Source organism: Falco cherrug, chromosome 12 (genome assembly GCF_023634085.1).
Source record: "Falco cherrug isolate bFalChe1 chromosome 12, bFalChe1.pri, whole genome shotgun sequence".
Lineage (NCBI taxonomy): Eukaryota > Metazoa > Chordata > Aves > Falconiformes > Falconidae > Falco > Falco cherrug.
Genome location: NC_073708.1, coordinates 19,573,568 through 19,600,054, shown reverse-complemented (window position 1 = coordinate 19,600,054; position 26,487 = coordinate 19,573,568). Strand labels below are relative to the sequence as shown.

At 39.1% G+C, this 26,487-nt stretch overlaps 1 protein-coding gene across 7 annotated transcripts in view; it reads right to left on the bottom strand.

The window, feature by feature from the left end:
- Positions 1-13,601: 13,601 nt before the first annotated feature.
- Positions 13,602-26,487, bottom strand: part of TTLL7 (tubulin tyrosine ligase like 7) — a 77,166-nt gene continuing 64,280 nt past the window's right edge. For 6 of the 7 annotated variants that reach the window (XM_055725029.1, XM_055725026.1, XM_055725025.1 and 3 more), the window contains 3 exons: positions 22,556-22,716; positions 18,051-18,224; positions 13,602-14,646 (listed from right to left, as the gene is read on the bottom strand). In XM_055725029.1, the coding sequence (XP_055581004.1) occupies positions 14,526-14,646; positions 18,051-18,224; positions 22,556-22,716 (456 nt within the window). In that variant the 3' untranslated portion in view covers positions 13,602-14,525. Of the gene's footprint in view, positions 14,647-17,594; positions 17,714-18,050; positions 18,225-22,555; positions 22,717-26,487 lie in introns of all 7 variants that reach the window. The other variant, XR_008734774.1, reaches the window with a different exon arrangement.

Below are 26,487 nucleotides of genomic sequence, written 5' to 3'. Positions count from 1 at the left end.
TTGCTACAGCAGTTCTTCAGCAGCTCCATTTTTCATGTTTTCTGACCCCCTCCATCCTTCCACAGGCCTGAAGATGTCATTCAGATGGCATTTTGTTGGACCCCCTTAAGCGAATCCTAGTAAAGCCATTTGGACTACAGGATCTTTTCAAGCGGCTTTGCAGAGTTCGGGACTCGCCTGAGGGCATCCGTGCTGTTGAGCAGGGCAGCAACTGGCACAAGATGCACATTGGACCTCCGGCACTGTCACCACCCAAGGGCCCCAGTTCACAGTATGTCCTCTCAAACACAAGCCTACTGTGTGCAGTCCATGTTACTGTACTGAAAAAGTGTCTATTATTAGGACATTGGAATTGACTGGAAACTTTACATTCAGTTTCTACTGGTTTAGCAGAAATATAGCTGTAACAAACTTGGATCTGTTTTATTTCAACCTCTGGGCTACACAGGAAATAAAACAAGGAGAAAGGAGTCAAACCATTCATTCTCCCCTGCATACAAGAGGGAGGAAAAAAACTGCCATCTCCCCCTTTCCCTTGCCTGCTGCAGTAAGAGTTACTCTCATTTCAGCCTACATAGATCCTAGGATCTAGTGCTGCTCTAAATCAGGTCACAAGACCATGCTCCCAACACCTTTATGCCAGCTAAGGACCACAAGATATAGTAATATATAGACAATATAAAAAAAACAAGTTACTAATAACCAATCCCAAATCCAAGTTACAAGAAATGAGACAAGTAGGTTTGGGATGCTGCAGATAAGTACTTGTCTGAAAACAACCTTATGTACTACAATCCCTTGTTATTTTATTTTGAGGATCACTATCTCAAGTTTTTATTTTAAAGAATTCACAGTTACTAACTTAAGATGGACACAATATTTTAGAAAAGAGATTTCAAGGTACTTCCACATGCTTACCTAAATAAGTATTTTGACAATCTGAGTACATTTATTAGTTTTGGGGCTAAAAGGATTATTGAGCAGAATGAAACAATGTAAAATAAAAGAGTCTCTACACAGGACGGTAAAAATCTTTACTACTAAAAAATTCACATTTCTAAGTCCACAAGATTTTTTTCAATATAGCTGATATCATGCCAAAGCATTTAAGGAAACTAAAAATGTTAAGTACATTTTAATCTTAGCCAAAGAAAATTCATGAAGGCAAAGTCTGTTGTTGAAAAAAGTTTCTAACAGAAGAAAAGGCAGCAATGTTTCAGCAAATGTATAAATATGTATCCTAAATGCAATCATAATGAGTGAGGAAACATGTACATAAACATCTGAGAGAAAAAATACGATCCATAAAACATACATCATCAATAGCCATAAACCTAACTAATAATTGCACCACTTTAACACATTCAGAGGCAGGTAAAATATAGACCCTAAAACAGAGGACAATATGTTCCTGCTTACAGTGTAAAATGGCCACTTGCCTTAAGGATGTACAGTGTGCCTCTGTTGCTCTCTTTTGGTGAATGTGCAGTACTGACACAAATTTATCTGTGCAACAATTCCAGCCCTTTAAAAAAAAAATTATTCAACTCTAATTCCAAAGCTGATCTTACAAATAACACATATATTCCAATTTTATGTACTTTTGAAAAGCTGATTATTTTTTCACCATTATTTCAGCAAATAAATGGCTAATGGTGCAAAAAGTTAGCTGGTTTGGTCCTAGCTCCTTCATCAGGCTTAGGTCTTATATACAACAGGCTACCTTACCAAAGCAATCAATATGATACCTACATGCACAAAAATATTAATCAAAAATATGTATGTTGAAAGAACAGCTTTGGGGAAAAAAGATTATAAGTTGTTTTGGTTCTTTCATATGGCAATGGCAGCCGTACTTTACTATGCTTGAGGTTAAGGCAGGAAAAGCAAAGACCAACGAACAGTAAAGCATTCACTGAAAATTTCAGTGTAAATACATTTATTTGTGCACAGTGGCAGAATAACCAGGATCTGACAATTAAACTGATCCATTCACTTCATGCTGTAGCTTACTGGGAGAACCCCATCACTGTTCATACAGAAGAAACCTAGTGTGGGGCATCCTAACACAGCCCTTCCCACTTTGTGTACTCTCCTGCATGTGGTCCTCAGCGGACCTCCCTACCCTCACAAACCACCTGGTTTAGAGTCTTCCTTACCTGATGCCTTCTCACCAGTGATATCCCTATATCCTTTTCTCCCTGAGCTGTTGTCCTATTTTGTCTCCTCTGCGTTAAGACTGTTTGCATGTGCATCTGTTGTGCTATAAAATTGTTTAATAATAATCCTTGTCCTTTCCACCTGGGCTGCAACAGAACTGCAGTAATAATGTTTACAACCAGTTCCATGTGGTAGTTATACAGGGCCAAGTAACCTTCAGGCTGTTTCTCATTCGGGGCAAATAATCTAAATTAAAGAGATTAATCCTTAGGGTACACATGGGCTTACAGGTACTAAAGGAGGAAAAATACATTTCTCCAAACACTTAACGGTGCTCGTGGATTTCAGTGGCACAAAATCGAATGCTCAGCACCTTTAAATCCTTTCTCTTTTACTGAGATATATTAATATGTTTTTGCCATACGATTTTAGCCAGCACAGTTTGAAAGCTTTGTCCTCCCTTTTCTGTGAACATCATAAAAAGGAACACACAGTTTTTGCATAAGCATAAAAAAAAGTAGCTACTAAAGAACTTGCTGATATTCAGAAAAATCTCATATTTTATCATTTTTCAAAAAGCTGTTTATCCTGCATGATCCAGAGGTACCCATCTGATCTGTAAATTAAAGGAAATCACACCAGGAAGCAAAAGAGTTAAATCAGATGAGAGTTTCTGAACACCTTTAAAACTTCCTTAAAAATCTGTGAGGGAACGTGTGTAGCTAAATTGCTGCATCCATACACAGACCAGATTAATAGCAGACTTGTTGTGACCATGCCATTTGATTAGTATTCCCACTACAGCTGCTGCCCCAGGAGTAACTAGAAGTTACACTTTATGTAGCTAGCTTGATAAATGAAATTTTAAACCAATTATTACCTATAAATAGTTAAGAGAGAGATTAATGGAGCCATAACACAGTCAAACAGTTCTGCCAGTCATGAATGGTAAGAACATAAACTGTATAATTCATAAACAGCACCACACCTCAGGAGCAGAAAATCATCTGTTTTAATTAACTGCCCCAATGTGTATCTTTGCAACATACAACAAAATCAAAACAATAGCATATTTCAGGGGAAAGGATATCAGATGAGCTGTAATAATGGAAACTGGTATCAAGAGCACCAGAATGAAAATCTGATTATATGAAAAGTTGAGGTTATAATGTTATTGAAACAAAAGATGATCACTGGTAACACAGAGAAATTACCACAGTGCAGAAACACAGTTTTAGAATGAAACCTAACTATTGCTTATTTAAAGCATTATCTGCATTAAAGAAAAATAATAAAATCAATTACTGATAACTCAAGGTTGAATCAAGATATCAAACAAGTACATCTAACGTGAAACTTCTAACTGCCCTAGATCAATAGATGTGAAGAGTTATGGGAGGACCCCGAGAAACAGTCTGCTGCAGATCTTCTCGGCCCCTCCTCCTGCATGTGGTTTCAGAACTCTGTCCTGGGGCATCAATCCACCCATGAGGATGCAGCTCCAGGGCCACATCTTGGATAGCAAAATGTACACAGGAAACATTCTACTCAACTCTAGTATCAGACTGCTACTACTTCAGAGTACCTCAGGGCACAAACTAAGGAGATACCTGGGCTCATCACCAGGACAGACCTCATGGGTCACAGCTGAAGTATTTGGTATCTGCACTCACTGCTCCTATGCTTTCACTAGGTATTCTTGCAGTTTGCCATACAGCCATAATTCTTTGGTTATTCTCTTGAATACTGCCTGCCAGCACCTCAATGGGTATTGTGCAATCACCTTGAGTCAGGCGGTGCTGCTCTAAAGGAACAATTCATGAATTTCCATGAAATAATGGCAGAAAAAACATTTTTAGCTTTGTGCTACCCTCAGGTAAGAGACTTTTCACTACCGAGAGACTACAACACAAGCAAGCACGTTGTAAAACTGTGCTGCAATGTGCAAGAGCTCACTCATTCAAACACTTGACAGAAGTTTAGATCTAATGCTTGCTAACACAAGAAGAGTCGCAGTAACGTCCGTGCATCCCGCCCTAAGTTTCTAAAATATCGGGTTCCACAGAATACCACCCATTGCCGCAGCCCTCGGGAAACCAGCCCTGACAAACTGCAAGGCTGTTTTCTACTCAACACTACTGCCTCTTGATCCCCTGGAAGGACCACCCTGTACAGCTCAGCATCTTGCCCCTCTTCCATTTCTGCCACCCTGGAAGCAGGCTCTGGAGAGCGGGAGAGAAGCTGCCACAGCCTCGAGACCAAGGGAAAGGGAAAACTAAGGCTCTGCTCACTCTTTCAGGCTGGAGCTCTCAGCAGCTGGCAGGATACAGCCTTTACATCCATGACCCTTCATAGTTCAGACCAGTTAATACACTGTTGCTGATCTGAACTACACCTAACTGAAACAATTTCAGTTACAGTCTAGCCCAAACACAAACAGAAGGCAGAAATTTGCGGGTTACAGTCCCTCGACATAGCTGATGTATCTGAGAGCAACTTTCTACCACTGAGGTTTTTATTAAAGGTCACCCAGATAATTTAGCCTTTTAACTTACAGCTTACAGAATAAATGCAAGGTTAAATACCAAATCCCAATAACCCATAGTAAGTGGGGAAAAAAACATCCCAAAATACCGACTTTAAAAGTTCAATTAAAATAAATAAATAAATAAATATCCAATCACGGGTTTTGCAATTATTTTAACTTTGATCTTTAAAATCTGCAAGTTGACTTCTATTGCTACAGAAATCAAATCACTTTCCCAGTTTATAAACACTGATGTTTACTAGTTAATTAAATCCTTTTTGGATTTTTTTTTCCTCTTTCAATTTTAATGGAGAAAAAGTTTAAGCTTTTAATAGCAAAATGGAGCAGCATTATGTAATTCTTTTACTTGATGTTCTTAATTACAATTTCTTGTTTAAACTAGAGATCTCCTTTGGGGGGAGCTTGAGAAGATTTTGGGTTTTTCTTCCTTAACTGGAGCAGTAATTAGAAAATACTTGGCCTTTCTACACCTCTGATAATCTGTGTTTTAATCTTCCAAACTGCAGTTTTCCCATATTGCTAAGATTATACAAATTAGGTTTGCAAGTTAACCCCGAAACTATCTGTGACACACTTAGTTCATATAAGTTACAGGTTAGTGACATTTCAGACTCTTGAGGAACACTAATATTTTGTTGCATTACGAAAAGATACTAAAGGTGTAATTTTCATGTGATGCCAGAACAACTTGAAATATGCAGGAAAAGCAAATTGCTTTTAAAAACTAGTAAATTTAATGATGCCATCTTTGATTTGTATTTTTGTATGCGACAATTATAGGCTTGATCCCAAAATCTTTTTTTACTAAGTGCCACTCACCATGCTTCAAAAAGAAGCCCTGATATTAGCAACTACACAGCCTGAGAAATATTACAACCCAGTGGAGCCTGACTGAACTCAATTCAAAGCATACGGTTTTCCAGAAACCATCATGACAGTTTTCCTTGCAACCTGCCAGCCTAATACTGATAGCTTAAACCCATTCACTCCTGCTGCCCAAGCCCACCTCCTCAGCAGCTTGACTGCCCACAGCTCTCACGGCCTCCCAGAGCTCCCAGGAAGGGACAGCAGGGCAGCTGCAGAGCGGCTGTGGTTGCCTTCTGTTATCTGTGAGGGCTGGGACCACCAGCCCTGAAGGGTTTGGTGCATGCCTGGTTGTCTTGTAGTTCCTGTAGATAAATGCTTCTCAAACTACTGGCTGACAATATCTGTTTGCAGAAATGCTGCTGGCCCTTATATTCTGCCTGCTAAAATAGCACAAGATTTTCTTTTTAAAAAAATATACTTACTTTATACTAATTTGCAGAAAACAGCTGAGGAGCAATTCTTAAGAAAACAGTAAAGTAGAGGTAGGGTCGTTTCCATCATTTGACGTAAAAAGAGGGTCCACAGGAATTTAAGCTTCCAGAAGAAATCTCTCCCAGTAACCAATAACCACCAGTGCAAAAAGGCTAGGGTAATTATTGCTAGACTGCTCTTTCACTTGACCCTGGCAACAAGAAAAAGTTAAGTTGGGAAAAATCTCCCTCTCTTCCCCAGCAATTTTGCAGAAAACAGTAACAATAGTTAAGAAAAATCATCAGTAATGCTTAAGTAGTTCCTTTATTGCCATGGCACCACAAAACCTTAGCCCTTTGTGTTGAAGGGCTTGGGGTTGGAAATGGATTATTTCACCAGTGTTTTGAACAAGCACATCCTGCAGACTGAGGCAGCCCTCCCTTCTCTGAAAGGAGAATTATTCTTTATAAGCTTGTCTATGCAGACTTACAGAACCAAAATACAAGTGAAACCCAGCATTAGAGAGATGGGAGGAAGGGGAATTCCTGCAGATGACAAAACTCTGCCTGACAGGCCCTGGTGTCAGCACCTTTGCTATTGGAAATGCTGGTTACGTGTAACTGGTGACATTGCTGTCACCTACTAACGACCGGAGGTGAGACAGAACACTGCATAGGCAGTATGACAGCCTGCAATCTGCAGTACATTGGTTCTGTCTTATGGCTGAGTTGCTTTCAGATTTCCACATACAGTTCCCAGAACTAGAAACAATCTCAACACTTCATAGTCTTAAGACCAACACAGTCAACCTGTGGAACCATTTCTCCTCATAGAACAGCAAAACTTGGTATTAGATTTTATAGGGGTATGGACACAAGAAAAGAAACATTGCTAGACTCCAGTTACTAGAGCATATTGAAGAGTGATGGCTCACCAGCAGATGTGCAATGAAAGCAAAGTTGCTTCTGAAAGATATGGTTATTTTCTTTGGAAAGAATAAACCACAACAGCACAACACAGGAAAGTACAATTTATTGTTGATTAAATAATTACAGTACAGTGTTATACTTCCTGTTGAGGCTCTGCAAGCTAAACCGCAACTCAGGTGAGAAATTCCTAAATAACAAAAAAGCTGACATGACAGTATGCATATTAGTGTTACTGGATATTGTTATCATTGTTGATACAAAAGCAGATAGACAATTGTCCTAGAACTGTAGAACAGGTTATACAGCAGCCAACTAAATCAAAACTGTATACCAATTTTATTTACCTGACTTGACTGTAATAGTCAGTAAAGCTATCCTCACTGAGCTGTTGCAGCCTGTGCAGGAGAAAAAAATTACTCTGAAGCAGATCCCATCATTCCAAAAGCTCGACTGAGAGCCAAGCTTCTTCCCAAGATGGGTGTTTCTGACGTTAAGTGTAGCCATCCAATTACTTCAGCTTTCTAATCCTAAGTAGGTTTTCTATTATCACTGATAGTACATGTATGTGCGTGCTTGAAAGAAGATCTATAACAGGCAGAGAGGTTATAAATATATTGAATGGATAGTGCTTGGGCAATTCAAACATGTTTTCTATGAAAAAGTTGTATTCAAATACAGATAAGAACGTATACTGGGATAGTTTGAACACTGATTCACATTAGATGATAACTCATGTTGCTATTAAAGCTTTTTCCTCAAGTCTAGATTTGCCAACATTTGGAAGCTGTAAGACTGACAAAGCTTACCGTTTCCGCCACCTGAGCAGGCTGGGGGTGGGTGAAAGGAGGGGAAGAAAAATTGCAGACTTTCACAGTTCAGGAAGAATGGTCTGCATTAGCGGTGCCTTCCTCTACCACAGCAAACAGCCATGCTACTCTGACAGCGGTAACGATGCATGCAAGGAAGGTACCAACAGCTTGTAAGCTGGCAAGTACAAAACTACTGCACTGTACACTGTTTTTCAAAAAAATTCTCTTGCTACCTATGTTCCTGTTATTCACCAGTTTTGACCAGTACTGTCATACTCAGTGGCAAACCTGTGGAGCAAAGCATTTAGCTTCTCAGTATGTCAAAAGGCATTTCATGGCTGAAGGAAGTTAGGGAGCCATCTCGGGTTCACATTTCAAAATAAAACCAAAGGATGTGGTGACAGGAGAGGAACACACGCTCTGAAACCACTGCAGACAAAAATAAAGGTATGCACAAACTCTATGCTTGGTGTGCGACATAGTGAAGTTTAGTGCACCCTGAGTATAACCCAACCACACATCTGTAGGCAATCATGCTCATTAATCTGGCAAATCATTCCACAAATTAAGTAAACTAAAGATTGGAAAAATATTGTCAGGTCCAGCTTACCCGTTCTGGTAGATATTATTTTAAGTGCCAGAGGAAATTATTTTTCAGCATGCCAGTAAGCTTTCTCAACTGCTTCTGGTTACATAATATATTAAACACCAAAGCTACCAACAACGTCACTAAATTTAAACCACCCTATAGCATATTTCTCTAGTACTGTGTCATTTTGATGCAGCTACTTCATTCATTCTCCAAATCAGAATAAAAGAAATCAGATGGCTTGAATCCCACAGAATCGTGAAAAGAGCTCACTCCCGTGACCAGCACAAACCCTGCACAGGGAGGGAGCAGGCTGTATGCCCGATGACCTTATCAGCAAACACCTGCAATCACCTAACAGGAGGGCTGAATGGGAAAGGGTTGCTGGGCTGGAAGAAAGCCCAACTCTGCTCAGCATCGCATATCTATCTCTGAGGTTGTTGCTATTTACCAACATAGTTACTAAAAATATGTATACGATGCACAGTACCCCCTAATTCATTAGGTACCAGAGAAAGTACAGATCTCTGCACAGGACAGTTTAACCCTGCTTCTCATTAACAATTTTTAACTCATTTACTGCCCTTGTAAGGAATATTGCATATCGGTTAACTCACCAAACACTTGTGCTAGTGAAACCTGCAGTTTGTGTGGCCCACAAGTCTCTGGCAGAGCAAGCAATGTCAGAGCTGCAAGGAAGCAACTCCAGTAAGAGCTGAGACCACTTGACGCTCATCAGAGAGGTATCTACACCCAAGGGCTGCTTGGGGCACAGGTGCACACTCCTGGAAAGACACACTGAATTCCCATCTCCATCTATTCTTGTGCCAGATCCACCATTGATGAGTATTGCCCAGTCCATCTGTGTGTCACTCGGAGCTGTATTTCTCTTTGCAAAGTAATTTAACGTGCAATGACAACAAAAGTGCTTTGAATACCCGAGTCAGATGAAGAAATCTGTGCGCTACATAGAAGTTTGCAACACAGGTACTGCATGACATTTTTTTATCTTGAAATGAAAAGATTCTATTTAGAAAATAAGGTCCTCTATGTCCCTCTGAGAAGCTTATAAAACAGTGGATTATGGGGAATTATGACAGGAACAACTGAGTGGGTATAATGCTACAGATGGTCAGATGACACTATACCACTCAGTTAAAAATCATACATGGCATTAAATGAAACTGTCTTTTGTTCTGCTGCAACAGAGCATTCGACAAAGATGGACACAACAAAAACCTTTAGTGTGAAACTTACTCCAGGATAACGCCCTTTCGCACCGGGTGTCTTGACTTATACCCATTTTGGGCTCCACTCTACTTCATGACTGCCACCCTCAGCCTTGAAAGCCAGTGCTTTGCAGCAAGTGAACTGCTTGCACTGCCAGTCCTCACTGCAGCAGCACGCTGCGTGATGATGCTCAGCAAAACCACGTGACAGTAGCCAGGAGCAGTGGTTTGGTGAGGGCACAGCAGGAAAGGCAGGTACATGCCACTTCCCTACACTCTTCTACCCTTTGCAATGCTGCCAGTAACTCCTGACACAGGCAGGTGCAGAGGGTGACTACCACTGTGCAGCCACCTGAGCCAGCATAGCATACGGAGTCGATTCTGGGCACCTGTGGCAGCCACCATTTCAGCCAGGTACTGGCTCCACTTGGCTCTACAGCACTAAGAGCATGCAGACCCATTCAGAGGGCACTTTTAGGGGCCATAAAAAGCAGTTTTAACTGTATCATTTAATAGTATGAGTAGTAACACCTGTGGTGAAAGGAGGGCAGCATTAAGAGATCTCGTTACTAAGCAAATACTTTTGTTTTAGAAGAAGGAATGAGGACATATTAAAAACACACCAAGAACATAACTGTCTTGTTTTCCCACAAGCAGTCTTCTCCCGTGTTCCATATACGTAAATGGTAAAATTACCCCTGATTTACCCGAGTCCTAAATTGCTACAGCTATTTACACACCAACAAAGACTCCTCTATGTTAATAAGCCATTTCAACAACGTAGGGAATTGCACAGAGGTGGCTGGCAGAGAACAAAGAACACAGATGCAGAACAACAACTAATGCACGGGCATTTTATCACACACAGGAAAAGTTACAAATGTTTTCACCAAATGTTGGAGTGAAAGATTTTCCAGTAAGTATGCCATTTAACAGCAAGTTATTTTCTCCTGAAAACAGGAATAAATGCAACAGCTTCAAGTTAACTGTTTTAACACTGCATGCAAAGCTAACCTGCAAATATTCACATTTACTAGCACCTAAATTAGACATTATAACTGTCAATGCAATTCAGTCTTTCCATTTGAGTATACAGGGAAGTCAACAACTGTAAGTTATGGTTTTATATTGAAAAGTGAATATGTTCTAGAACTCAGCCCAGCTAAGGAACCATTCAGATATAATTTTGACTTGAAGAACTTGTCTACTTTCCTGCGCAGACAATCAACAATTAGAGATGATATTCCCATAACAAGGACAAGACTTTCCTTTCTAGACAGGACATTAACCCATGGCCAAGGTCTACCAAATAGTATCCTTATGAGGTATTTTAAGCAACATTTCCCTTAACGTTATTTCAGCAAAGCAATGCTTTTGAAAATATATTTTTCTTGTTCTTTAGACCACAAATAAAGCATGAAGTCTTTGTAAGGTTACATAATCGGCATTTCTGAGCCTATCCCCATAGCTGTTCATCCTGCCCTTGCATCAGCACCATAGGAGAACCAGGGCACAGGGCAGTGAGCCAGCATCCATCCAGTCACGTCGCAACAGTTGTGCCAGAGCAGGCTCCTCCTAAACACCTCCTGGACACGCGAGCAGCTCCTCCTTTAACACCTCCTCGACACGCGAGCTCCCCACAACCGCACCGTTCCCAACGCGAGTTTACCTGAAGACAGCAGGCACGGGGGACGGGCATCTTCTGTGGTGACTACGGTCACCCACAGCCCCGCGCCTGGCGTCTTCACGCTGTGCAAGGAGCTGCGGTAAGGAGCCGCCACCAGGCCAGCGAAGCCGGTGACCGAAGCTCCCCGGAGCCCGGCCGCCCCCCTCGGCTGCCCCTTACCTGCCGCTGCCTCCCAGCCGGCCCCTCCGCGGGCGCCTCCCCGCAGCCACGGCCGCCCGGGGGGCGCAGGGCAGCGCCCAGCCCGGCACGGGGCTCACGGGGCTCACGGCGCGTCCGGCCCCGCTCCGACACCGGGCGGCAGGAGGGCCGGGGGCACCCTGCTACCTGCGCTGCCAGCCCGCTCGGAGAAAAATAAAATTAAAAAAAAATACAATTAATAAAATTATAACGATGACGTAACGGAAAATCAAACTCTCCAGTAAAGGGCAACAACTTTGGCTAAACGCCGGCGGCCCTCTGGAGGCTCAGTCACCCGTAACGCTTAACGAGGGAAGCTCAGCACCGCCCGCCTTCCCGCGCCGCGCCTCGCCCCTGCGCGAGCGCGGGGTCCCGCCCTTGGGGGCTCGCGCTGCCCCGGACCCCCGCGTGCTCCCGCCGCCCTCCCGCCCCGACGCGCGCGGCTCCCACGTGAGAGCTACGGAGCGTCTCAGCCCGGCGCCAGCGGGATTCCGCCCGGTTGCGAAGCTAACCGCGCAGCGTTACAAACGGCATCACCCGGGTTTGTTAGCGTCTGAAACGGGTAACGACCGACCGCAGCGAGGCAGTTCCCTCCCGCTCTCCTTCCAACCGCAACCCTCGCGCAGGCGGAAGCGCCCCCGCTGCACCGCGACAGGCGCGCGGGAGGCCGGTCCCACCCGCGTGTGCGACTCGTTTGCTGCTTCGCGAGCAGAGGCTCGACGGCGGGGCCGCCGGGAGGGACGCCCCGCGTGCAGAGCCCGGCGCCAGCGCTAATTACCCACCTACAGGCGCGTCCGCAAGGCGCGCACCTGCGGGCGGGGGGCACCGGCGGCACCGCCCGGGGCCGGGACGCACGCGCACCCCGCGCAGCGGGCAGGGAAGCGCTGCGCCGTGTTGACAGCACCGGTTCCCACGCTGTGAAAGGCAGCAGCGCTTCAGGAAGGTTACGGGAACCATGAATACAGCCGGTACCGCCAGGTGCAAACCGCCCCGCGGGCCCGCTCTCGCACACGCCGAGCGCGGTGCTTTTTCTGGACCTGCCCGTACCACGCAGGTGCGGTTTGTAGCCCTCTTTCTGCTGGCAGAGCATTCTGTACAGATCGACCCGTCCCAGCACTGGTTTCCAAAAATAGCGATCATAACGGAGTCTAAAAGAAAAAAAAAAAAAAAGGGGGGTGGGGGTGGCGGGGGAAGACATGTGAACCTGCTATCAGAAGGCGCTGTTGGAGTCTGGCAAGCCAAGCTGGAAGCTGGTTTTATCCTCATGGCCAAAAGCTGAATGCATTGGAAGCCTCCCCCAAGAAGACAGGAATTTAAAGCTTTTATTAAGTCTTTTACAGATAACCATAGTATACTTTATCAGTAGCCACTGCGTGGACCAAGAGAGACATACAACTACCGTGAACATCCTATATTACTAAACTAGTACTACCACAAAAATGAAAATTACTTTCCCAGACCAGAAGACTGCTTATATCTGGCTAATCTTAAGAGGGTTTTAATTGTTTACACAGTCTCATTATCATGTATCCTGCAGTTTTAGAGCTGAGGCACTACAGCACAGGCATCAAAAATCTCACCCAAATTCCTAGTTTTACATACGCTATGACTAAAATTCAAAACCAGTCATTTCCAGACTTCAGTCTCAAATCTCTTAAGTCTCTTAAATTTGTCTTAAACCTCTGGATATCAAAAACCTCTAACATACTTGCTCCTGAGGCTAATCAGCCCCCAAATTATTTTTTGAAATATACCTGAAATATACCAGAAATTTACAAACATGTTTCTGGGTTACATGATTGGTAAGTAAACAAGTCTTTGGTAAATAATAACTACTCTGTTCTTTACTTAGTTAAAAAAAAAAAACAACACCAAAAAACCAAAAAAAAATTAATTCATTTTTAAATCTAGATAGCTGCTTTTTAAAAATAATTATTTTTATAATGAATAAGGCTCATATAGCACAATGCTGAGTGGGATAAATGGCTGTATGTAGCAAAACTAAGTGATGTTTTCAGGTTACGGATCCCGTTAATACAAGGCTCCTGCTTTGGCTCATTTTCTTTTTTTTCGCCCTTCAGCCAGGCCCAGGAAGCTGAATCTGAACAAGAGCTTTCTAATGAATTAGATTTCAACATTTAAAGGTATCAGCAATCTAGAAAATACTGTGGAATGTATCCTTGCCATAGACGGTAGGTACTGGACCGTATGATAAAAACTACAACAAACAAATTAGTTTAGGTTGAAATAATACTTTATAGCTGCAGTATTTCCAAAAAATGTCTGATTTACCACTCGTGCAGTAAAACAGAAAAACTATGCACTATGCATGCTTGTGCGAGTTACAGATGACTGCTTGCTCCCAAAGGAAACCTAAAGGCACAGGACATAGGTAATATGAATGGAAATCTAGTAACAAACATTGGCTTCCATTTTATTACAAGAATCCAATTAGAAACTGAATGCCTAAACTGATATTTTTACTGTTTGTACACTAGATGCCTTCACTTCGGCTAAAAGATACTATACCATGTCCTTTAAGAAAATTAGCAGCATTAAATAGATCTTGTAATTTCAGAGGAGAAATAAAAAGATGTGTGCTTTAGGTTTGGCTTACAGAGTTTTGGGAATTATTTTAAATGTTCAAGAAATGACCAGACTATTTTTGATTACTCTTACAGTTTTACTGTTCTACTATAGTTTTTAAATCATCTGCCTTGGTAAAGGATCAGTTACATTTCAGACAATAAATAGTATACTTTACAATACATACTATTCAAGTCAAAGTATTGTACTTATAAAATAATGTAACACTGTAATAGGATCTTCAAGATCGATTCCATTTTATATATTCTGCAGCAAAAATAACATTTCTAGTAGGAAGGAATTACTTATAAACCTAGCAAGATCTACACATCCACATGTGTGTGTAAACAACTTAACAAGGTTTATTATGTTTCCAGAAAAAACTATGCTTTTACAGTAGGTTTTCAGCTAAATGTTATTATAATATGGTAGTAAATATATAACAGTGCTTATATGTAGCTCCATCACAAATTTTAATTTGAAAAAAAAATGGAGTGTCATTATTTACAAAGAACGCCAACTTCCCTTTCGCTTCATAAGTGACTGTATCTCTGTGTGAACACAATGTTAGGGCGAGGCATTCCAGATGAACTGCAGCTAAGATTTGACGAGGATGATTTCATGATGAACAGTGAAGGTCCTGGCAATAAATACCTAGAAAGGATATGAAAAATACAGCAGAGTTTACAGGCAAAGTGACACTCAAGAGCAAAAGAATTAGTTGTTTGTGCACCATGGCTTTTATAATTGTTGTATGCAAGAAATTATGTCAAATAAATACTATTTACAAAACATACAGGGCATTAGGCACTAGCTAACTTAGGAAACAGATCTAAACTCAGAGAAACTCTTACCAAAATTTCAAGATGTCTGAGGATCAAACATCTTTCCAGTCCTTTAGTTTAAAGCAAGCAGATAAATAAAAAATGGCGTCCTGTGTAACACTACTACCAAAACTTAATACTTTACCCACTGTTATAGTAGTATTTATTTAAATTAAACTAGATAAAAACTGTAATTGATGTTAATCAGCTTGTAAAATGTCAAGTTGTAAAAAAAGGAAAAAACAGAGATTTCCATCTTTGGTTTCCAACTTCTCAAAAAATAGACATGCTATCATCACTACTCTACTAAAGAAAGAAACAATGATGCTACAACCTAGTAAGTTAAATCAGTGACTATTTACCCTTTAAATTCAGGCAACTATATAGCCTGAATTTTATGTACTACTCCAAACAATAATTTATCATATGCCTAATATTCATTCTTAAATCTTTCCATGTTATCATTTCATAATAGTTAATCGTATGTCACTAGATGAGCACAGTAAGTGTGCAAAAATAACATCCACACTAAATCAGAATTTCAGAACTAATTATGTCAGTGCTAGGATGGATTAACAGAACACACTGTATAAATTATTACTTAAAAATAGTTGCATCGTTCTAGTGAATCGTATTAATAAGTTAAAAGACTGATCCTACTAATCACATGGATAGACATAGCATCATACTGTCAATGGGAGACAATCTGTATAAGGAAGTGTACACGTGTGGTTTCTTTAAGCTTTGAGAAAAGCTGTTATAAAACTATGATCACCAATGCGTTTTTTAAAAAATTTACAAAAAAATAAAGGCTGATTTGGAATGGGTTGCTGGTGAGCTTGACAGCTCTCTACATCACCAGACTGAGATCTACACTTGCTTGATGATAAAGTAAAAAATTCTAATGTTTCCTACAGAATATGCCATGTAATACATAAGATTATTTAGCAAGCTGTAAGGACCTAGCACTAGATGGGTTTTTTAAAAAAATCTGTAACACAGATGAATTTATCAAAATATGAAAAGTCTGACTTTTTACAGTTTGATTTTAGCTATTCTTTCGAAGAGATTTTGGTATAGTTTTTGAGCTCTCCTATTGTTTTCTTTACACTTTCAATTTTGTGAGGAAAAATGACATTAATACATATTTGCATTAATAATCCTATTCATTCTCTTCATGACATATAGTGGATTTACAGCTAGGAGATGGGATGGAGAACAAATTTGAAAAGTGTAAAAAGAACTCTGTGGCAGTTTTCATTATCTTTTTGTCTCTCCCTGTACAAAAAAATTTCCCAGCTAAAGAGGTATATTTGTAATCTTTGAAAGCTTTAGTTTCATAAACACTAACAAAACCAACCATTGGTTTGTGCTCAGAAAAAGCAAAGCTCTTCACATTAGCTTTTATAGTCTTGAAAAAATTGACTTTTTGTACATTTATAAAATTATATTCTCTATCCTTTCTTGCACTTCACAGTTTTAAAGTCAAGAAAACTATTAGTAGTAGTACAGATTCTTATATCATTTAAAAACAGAAAGATGAAATGTGAAATACTATTGTGGTTCTCCCATTTCTAGAAAAATAGTTCATTACCTTACAATTGTGGGGCATAACAGGCAAGAGCATTTATTTCCACACATATTTTTCATTTCATGAATTCAGAATGCCATGGTTAACTATCAAACCACTATATCCACGGTATAGTTGTAACATTTGTGGAGATTAATATAAAAACTGTAACTTTAATAAATCAGAATTGTTATGGCACTCCATTGCTGAAGACATACTGATATTTAGGATGTAGAAGGCTTAGATTCCTCTAGCTTGTAAAATTTATGAATAAACTTCCATTCAATATCCAAAGAAACACAGAAACTGGAGACAAGAAAGTTCTTTTGGACCATCCCTTTCACTGCTTTCCAAATGTAAGCCTGTTAGCTGCAGTATGTTAGAGTAATCTGATCAGTTTGAATAGTTTGTGGTTGGTCATGATGAAAAATTTTCTGCAGTATTAACAGCAAAAGCAATAAAAACGTCAAGGTTGAAGATTTTCTAGGATTAGCTAATCCAAATGACTTTACCATACCCCTGCTATAGCTCAGTAGATGTTAATATTGAATATGATTTTTTTTGTGGCTAACATACTTCTACTTTTGCTGCAACCAAACAAATTCAGTTTCTGGTTGGTTTTAAATTATGTTGAGTTCCTTAAGATCCATATGATAATAACTAATGGGTTCAGTGTATCAAATAACTAGTCTGAGATCCAGCAAGTAAGCAATTGTCATAAAAGTAGTTTAACAGATAATATATCAAAGGTTTGCTTTTCACGTAATATTTAACTCATAAAGCCCTTCTACGAAATAATGTCTGTAAGATTTTTTTTATGTAAACAAAGCATTTGTCAGTTTATGTACAAATTGCCATTATTAATAGAATTTGGAACCTAACTAACTTGAAACTTAGGTTTAATTCTCCACCTACAACTGCTGAATTGCAGATTATTGACTCCTATAGTTGGAGTATTTTCAGTGATCCCTATACTATATTATATCCCTGTACAATATTATAATCTCTATTGTAACCAGTTGGAGAACTAGGTCAGCCAATGGAGAATCGGGTAAGTGCCAAATAATTTTTTTACTATATGATGCTGTTTTGCAAGGTTTGAAAATATATTTATGCTCTGTAAAATGAATTAATAAAACTTTCAATCTGTAGGTTTTGGAAATCAACTTTGCAAAACTGTGCAATACAGCAAATCAGATGGCACTTACCTGACCATTGGCTGGAGCTGTGCCCCTATAGCATCCCACTGCGAATGTGAAGCCAGAAGTATCACACATGTTAGGATACCTCTAGGAATGCAAATCTGGAATCAGTGACTTTGAGGGATCTGAGAAGGGGAAGAAAGGAAATTTTCAGTTCAATTTATGGAAAGCCTTTGCTGCAGCTACTTAGGCAGTAGGCCATCAAGACTTTAATAAGTGCAGTTTCACACAAAATGTGTATATCAGGTCTTCTTTTAGTAGCACTTCATGAGTGGGCTAGAAAGATCAGGATGACGGAAATTCAGATCATGGGAAATGGTGGATGATTTGTCTTTTTTTTTTTCCTAAATACATAGTGAACTAGGATTAAAGAGAAGTGTAGTGGTAGCAAAATAGACTGAAACCTGTTCCTATATTATCTTTTATACTTATAATTTAGGAAAATAATATTGAAATTTATACCTTGTATCATCCCAGTGGGGGCTAATCCCAGTTGGTGAGCCTCTTGAATCTGATGAATATTTATAAACCACCAGCAGGCAGTGTTTACAAAGCTGTACTATTCGTTGGCAACACTGGAGTTGCTCAGGAGTCACCACCTCTGTGCTTTTACTGAATATGGTTTCCCAAGAGCTCCTGTTACGGAAAAAGACACAACTTTATGTTTTCTGTCACAAATTGCAATCTGAGAGCTTTACTGCTTTATATCAGATTTAACAATAGAGGAACAAAAGAAAAAGCATGCCCTTGCCCATTTACGGGAAAGGTCTATGCAACACAATGCTGGCAGATGCAGAGTTCAAAACACAAATTAAATTAATCTTCATATGTGAGATGTCCACAGCCATTTTTCACTTGGTTTGCTCCCTAAAGCATTTATAAGGCCATTACTTTGGTTTAGCACATAAAGATTTACTGTCACATAATTGTGCATGTCTTCCAGCAGGAATAACAAAAAACACTTACTATTTTTAACAGGTTACCACCTGAAGGCAAATGTGATGTGATATTAAAGGAATTAAAAAAACCCAATAAATTATTTCTAAATGTCTACACAGCATAATAATACTGTTCTAATTTAAGTACATGATACTAAGAAATAAATACAAAACTAATTTACAGGAGATTAGTATGCGCTCCTCTTCATTATCCAACTAAACATATGAGGACAGTTTCTCAGTTTAGTCACTCAGAAACTAGTTATTGTTCCACCTGGTTATGTGGAGTTGGTCTTCCACAATTAAGTGCAACACAAAGTGTATCTATAGAAGCATTCCATTTTGAAATGCAGACTATCATGCTTTTTTTCTTAAAAAGCCATTTCTCAGCCCAAAAAAGCCTCAAACCCTAACATACCAGTATAGACCAGTACCACAGAATACAATAGTTCTCTGCAGACACCTCAATGCTCCCGTTTGTGCAAAACTCTGACTAGATTACAGATCATTAAGTCTGTTGTAAAGGCAACATGATCCCTGTGAAGACTTTTCATAATCAAGTAGCACAGACAGTTTGTAAGACTGAGGTTTATTTGTTCATGAAAGAAGCACTTTATAGAAGGAGGAAAATTTGCTGCATCTGGCTTCAGCATAGCATCCAGGATGATTTAGCCTTGTTCACTGAGATCAGCAGTAGATTTCGTAACATTGATGCAAGAAGTTTGTCCTTAAAACAACGTTAAAGAACCAGCACGCTTACTTCTGCCTAGTGATATTTTTAAAAGTATACTGTATTAGGATGGAATTAGGAACATTAATGACTAAAAGATAAGCTGTATGTATAGCTATCTGATTTTTCATCCTGGATCCTCAGTCTAGATGATATATTCCAGCTGACACTGCTCAGTCCTACATAATTTCCATCGCACACATAATTTTCAAGTGATGCAAGCATTTCCCCTTAATTATTAGCCATATAACAAATTATTTAAGAAATATTGTTTATAAGGCACCATAACTGTTTCATTTCATAAACAGAATGATCCTACTACTTGAAGAGCTACTATTTTCTTTAATATATTTTTCTCAATATTGTTTCCCATCTGGGAATATTCCACATGTATTTTTACATGGAAATTAATCTATTGTCTTCATTCTTTCCTCATTAAATCATGTGATGGTTGGTAGAAAGCAGCAAGATGAAGTTCTAAGTATTACATTCATTCAACAGATTCACAATGCTACATTTAATTATATTCTAATTAAATCCATAAACCTCAATAATCCTGTGGAAGAAACTCTCCTGATAAATTCCTTAAGTTCTGGGCTTCGAGGTCTGTGATCACTTTCCTACAGTTATGAGAGATTTATCAGTGAAGAATATGTGGCCTGCTCTAACTATGGCTGATTATGAACATAGCAGTATACAGTTACCTTAATAACAAAGATTGAGATTTAGAAATATATATGTGAATTTTAATGAGCTTACATATAAATGTATCTATGCAACCTACTCCATGTGCTACGCAGATTCAGTTCATACTCCATTATACTGCAGCCAACAGGCATCAGAGAACTGCTGCCTAAGGAAATTTAATTTATTACGTCTTAACTTCAGTTTCCATACATTAGTAAGAAATCATGGAGTCCTCATCAGATCCAGAAAATCAAAATATTGCTTGATTGTGCAATATTGTCAATTACATGTTATTCTTTCTATAACCATCTGAAGTCAACTGTTTCTACCAGTTTTCTCTTATTAATTTTAATTGTTTATTACACAGTAAAACAAATGTAACTTTATGAAACCATCTGTATCATAGTTGTTTGACTGAGGTTTTCCTTGTTTCTTTGTTCATTCTTTCTGCTAAAATAGCATATGCCTAGCAGAGACCTAACCAGAAAGAGAAAACCTTACAGCTATTAGCTACGCTATTCTCCTAAGACATCTATCTTACGAATAGTCAAAGTACCGTGCACTCCTTAATATATTTTCATATACTCATGTTGTTTCTGAATTAGCACATTAATACCCCTCCCTGACACATTTCCCCAAATTCTACACATGCCCTATGTTAATTCCAATCTGTTCTTTAAAATGGCACAATGAACTCTAGGGAGAGTGATGAGAGGATGGCCTCTCTGCTACAGAGGTGCTCTCATGAGTTCTCAGCTGCGGATTACACAGCCAGGATGCTTGTAACTGAATAAACAGCATACTGGGAAGGTACTAACAGCCTTCTGTTTTCTTCTGTGAATTCTGTATTAAGTATATTACATGGAGAGTGATCTCTGCGCATACTGGATATTTGTATATTACTTTTGCAGTATTTTTAGAATCTTTTACATAGTAACTCTCTTACAAGGAATTGGATCTTTGTCAAAGAATTTAGCTCCACTTTGGAGTCAGCTGAGTCTTGTTCTGCATGAATGAAATTATTGCTAGATGAGAAATCCTATTATTGATTGAACTCTTCTGCTGGCTCAAAGACTCTTCTCCCGAGCCAAGTGAGCATCAGAGTTGTTCGAGGATTTTAAACAAAATCCATTCTTTGTAGAGAAAAAAATATCTAAAATTAAAATTTTCATGCATATTAGAAGATTTGCACACTAGAAGTAACATTCAAAATAATAACAGCATTATTAAAATGGAAAGTAATGATAATATTTTATGATAACAACAATTGAGCTTGGATTCAGGACCTCCACTGGCATAAAGAGGGGACCCTGCAGGGGCTGAGGATTATTTCAAAAAAAAAAAAAAAAAAGAAGAGGTTTCAGATTGGAAACGGAAATCTTTTCTCACCTTACTTAAACATTTGGAGTGTGCTGCATTCCCAATACATACATTTAGCAAATTTTAAGGCTGACATTATCTGCGGGTTCCCACAGCCCATCTCAGTGAACAAAATGTGGACTCCTAACAGCTTGCTCAACAACAACAAGCCTTCAGCAATGATAAGACAGTGGTAAAGAAGCCCAGAAAACCGATGGCCGCCTGGATACTCTCAGATCCCTCCCTCCTCTTCTTGTTACCCATTTTGTTGGGAAGCAATTAACAAGTGCATTACATGCATTCTCTACATATGACAAATGACTACATGTGAAGAACATATTGAACGGATTTCTTTGTACGTACAAGATCTATCAGCACACTATTGTGTTTGCTGTAGTTCATTTTCAATAGACCTTTTAGAACACCTTACACAAGCTAATCAAACCCCCCTCCCATTCTTTATACATTGTATATACTTACAGAGAAAATGTCTTTTTGTATGCAATATTTTTCGTATTTAAACATTTGTATTCTTATTTTATGAATAAGTTTGGTGGGTGGAGAGGGGTATGATCTGATCCTCCAAACCTATTCTTACATGAATGCCTTCGATTTCAGGAATGTAGTTTTGAAGTGTAGGATACTGAACTGTTAATATGTGGCCTGATCTTTGTTTCCCCATAGAAAACTTGTATTTACTACCCAAACCAGAAGCATCTGCTCACCTCAGTGTTGACATTTCCTATTCTGCATGTACTTACATTCCCACCAGTGTGGGAAACAGTGAATGTAATCAAGCACAGAAATTCCAACTCATTATTTGTAAATCACAGAACTGACATTGCATTTGGTATGAGATGCACTTGTGACTCAATTCTTCCCTTGTAAGTCTTGAGCTCAAATAGATATGGCAATGATTTCTGTTGATGGTAAGTCCACATTTGACACTTCCAGTGGTCTGGCCTCAAAATTGTGCACCATCCAACAGAAGAGTTGACCTAAAGCTCAGATATTTTGGAAATTAGATTTTTTTTTCCTCAGATTTATATTTGTAAATACATTACTAAATGTCTGATTCCATTACTGAAATGGTTGGCCTAGATTCTTAGATTTCTAATTATTCTGTATCTTTAGATGGTTTTAATACAAGATCAACATATTACAACATCCTTTTGAATTAAAATGAGCAAAGTATCTCAGCAGAGATTGTAATAGTGAAGTTATGAAGAAGACTAAGGTAAGAAAAGGCTTACCCTGAATTACAGAAACAGTTCCATAGACCTTGACCATGGCTCCAAAGTAGGCGATTAAATACACGGTTAAAAAGACGGTATAGATGTAAATTTTCAATATCAGGAGCCTTCCAGACACGCTGTAGTACTGCACGAACACTTGTCTTGACTATATCCAAAACCTAGGAAAGAATATTCCAAGCAAATCAAAGCAAAGGCATATTGCAGAACCTAAACCCAACTGTTCACTGATTCACTGCACACATACACACACAAACACACACACACACACACAGATGACTGCATAGCTATAAATTCCCACAGCTGTCTATGTTTCATTTCTGTGCATTCATCAGCAAACTTTTATGATATGCTTTTCCTGTCAATAACATTTTGCAAAGCCAAATCAAAATATTTCATTTTTATTACAAAGAAGTTCATTTCTATTTCTTCAGTCTGTTCAATACTAGCTTGTTTAAATGACAAAAAGAGTTTAAAAAGAAACAAAATGGACAGATTTACAGACTAAAGGCAACATAATTAACAACCCAAATATTACATATTTGAAGATTATATCTTCTTCTTTTCCCACTCCCTTGTGAAATACCATCTATTTTAGAAAGAACTAAAATGTCCTAAAAAGCTACAAACTGCTTTTGGTTTGTCTGTTTAAGCTCAGTGTTAGCCTAGATCAGACCATTTTAGTTAACCTTTCATGCAGGAAACAGTATAGTGAAATCAGTAAGATAATAATTGGCAAGATTTTTAAAATAGCAATGTTTGTAGAATGCAATGGATTTATTATATATGGACTACATTTAAATGCAAATGTGTAAAGATGTGGATGAAGAAAATGCTAAGCTGCATTCAGTATAGCACTGAGAGTTTTACCCAGTAAGCCTTAGCTACTCGGTGCACACACACAGATTTATACGCAGTTGTGCATCCAACACATCAGAGTCCTCTTGGATACACCTTTACACAGCCCACTGAACTGGTACATGGAAGGTGGGATTCATCTTGTCTGCTTTTAAGCATCTGTATGTTCTCTTAAGTCAGGCCTCTAGGCTCCCTCCACAGTCACTGGAGAGCAACAGGTTCCAGGGTGTCTTGGCTTCTGCCTGTTTAGATACTGTCAGTAAGACTGGGAATAGTTTTGTGACCAAAGTAGTGTTTAGGCCCCACACCAGCACTCTGAACAGTGTAAAATCTGTCAAAAAAAACAAAAAAAACAAAAACAAAAAAAACCCCACCTATGGTGCATGTAACCTATTAACAAAAAAGTCAGTGAAATCAACATAATTTCCTGTAAAGGAGATGCCCTTACTGACTCTCTCTCAACAGCATCTTCCAGAAAACCAGTCAGACTCAAGTGGGTGGTACACTGATGGAGTACTCATTTATTTGGTATATGATGCTGCAAATTAGAAGGTACAATGCTTTCATAGGAACCTTTCAGATATGTATGACCAACTGATTCAGATGGTGAAACATCTGACTCTCAAAAAGGTGGAGGTTTAGGGGAACAGTAAAGTATGGAAGCATGATGCGGAATTGCAGTTTTGTGGTCCAGCATAACAAACCGTTGTTCATAAATAGTCTGATCAGACATGATGAAGGAAACAAAGAATAAAAAAAAATGCTTGCAATAGCACAATGAAGCTGCATAGCAAAGAATAATGCTTAATGGGCAGAAAAATCTATAGATATCTAATAATGACAATCTCTATGAAATATGTCATTTACATGTTAGTTAAACTGTTTTTTGAAGACCCAGGATTAGTTTGCATGCATAGAACTCACACTAATTCCATGCACGTTATTATCCTATGCAAATATGCTGTCCTCTCTTTTGGGAATTTTTATGAATGCAGGTGTCTAACACACTAAAACCACACCTGTGGTCTCTTCCTCCCAAAAAGTGAGATAGAAAGAGCAGTAAATCATAATCTAAGAATGGTGATCTTGTTTAGTCACTACAGGAGCTAAACCCAGGTTTTTGACTGCCCCACACTTGTGGAATGGGCCCAGATTTTCAGACAATCTCTTAGCAGTGTTAGCCTACTGTCTTAATGCTTCTCAAGCAGCCTTTCCCTTGCGTCCCGCCTGACTAAGGCTTTCCCACACAACGGCTAGTGGCTGTGATGGTGTGCACCCATTTGAACCAACCAAGTCCCATAAAGGATCAACCATGTATTTCTTTGCAATGTTACACTGACTAACAGTAATTTATCTTCCTGTGTAAAACAGAATAATTCCACTCCTTACAGATTCTCTCAATAGTCCAAAAGACCTGAACAAAGAACTATGATGCCAACATAGAGCTTTTTGTTTTACTTTAGCACCTAGAGCTGAAGAAAACTAAGGACTGACCCTTGCATCCTAAAGCAAGCTGCAGTCTGTCAGGTATTCTATGAAAAAAAAAAACTTCTTGCTGTTTTTACTGTGTTGATATTGCCAATACGCCAGAGGGGAAAATGTCCCAGTTAATTGTTCTTAATTTGCAAACTGGCCTCAATCACCCGTTTAAGAAAAGAGACAAGGCACTGCGTAAGAGCCGAAACTTCAGGAAACCTACATCCTCCTTTTACTAAGTTAATTTCCCTGGTTTGCCTTCATCTTTCTGTTTACTTTAATTTACATCATTTACTTTAACATAACAAATTATCTAGATGCAACAGAACAAGATGCTATGAAAGAGCATATTCCAAAGCCTCTGGTAACCATCAAAACACTTTTAAAGAAATTATATAAAGTGATGTAACATGAAGCAGTCACAACTCCTCCCATACAAAAGTCTCTTTTTCCTAAAAGTCTTGGGAGACTAAATGTCATTTTAGCACGTATTGATTTCATTGGTTTACTCTGAACTTGCTTCTAAATGCCTCCTGTATCTTTGCTGTAATGCCAGAATATTACACACTAAGAAGAGCCGAAGTTTAATTTTTCTACCTCGTGTTGAGTAATTGTTAAGCAAATATGGCTGTCAGGGATGAACGTTGTGAAATCTAGTACATTGCCCAGGTATTTTCCTCTTGTGTGTTAGAATTTCCCAGTAAGTATAGTGAAGGGGTCTGAGTTCTGTTTTGTATTCCACAAAGTTGTAGAAAGTACCTTTGAGACAGATTCCTTACTTGCATAAATATTCTCCACCTTGAGCTTGCTTCTCCTTTACCCACCTCATTGGAATATAAAACATACTTCTTTCAGATCAACAAAAGCTTACACATTTGGCAGTCCTCAGCTGCAATGTCATTGTCAAAGTTAATCCATTTTTATAAACTACCCTTCTAAGAATAACTATCTGATTGCTTGAAGGGATTGAGGTTAAAAGCAGGGTTTTTTTTAAAAAAAAAAGGCAAATCATTTCCAGTGCAAGCAAAGATGAAGGGCCCACTAGTGCTTCAGGAATTCTAAGTCTCCTAAGTTGTAAAAGATGTCCTCACAAGAAGAGCAAAAAAATGCACATTTCTGATTGTACAGTTTTTGCTAATAACGACCTAGCGTATCAATTGGTATCATGCTGACTGGGTACATGCCCTTGGCTTTACACGATTGTCAGTCAAACAAAGGACAGGACCACCCTTTATTGTTGGCTTTCTGAAATAATGCTTAAAGGAGAAAAATCTGACTACACTGAAAAGAAAGAAAAGAAAAAAACCCAAACCACACAAAAAACCAGACAGACAGAGGTAAATTAAGCCAGATGGCCAAAAGGAACTTAGGAAGGGCAATTGAAGAATGTATAGTAAACAGTCTCAGTCCCTCAAAGAGCAGGTTTATCACTCCCTGTGGTGATTCCTTCCCATAGTTTTGGGGAATGAGCTATAGGGAAGGGATAAAAAAAGACACCTTAACCAGCCTCATGTGAAAGCCCTGTATTTCAGCTGCAATGATGGGCCCAGTTTGATGACTCCTTTCCACATTTGTGGCATCATAGATCAAAGAAAGCA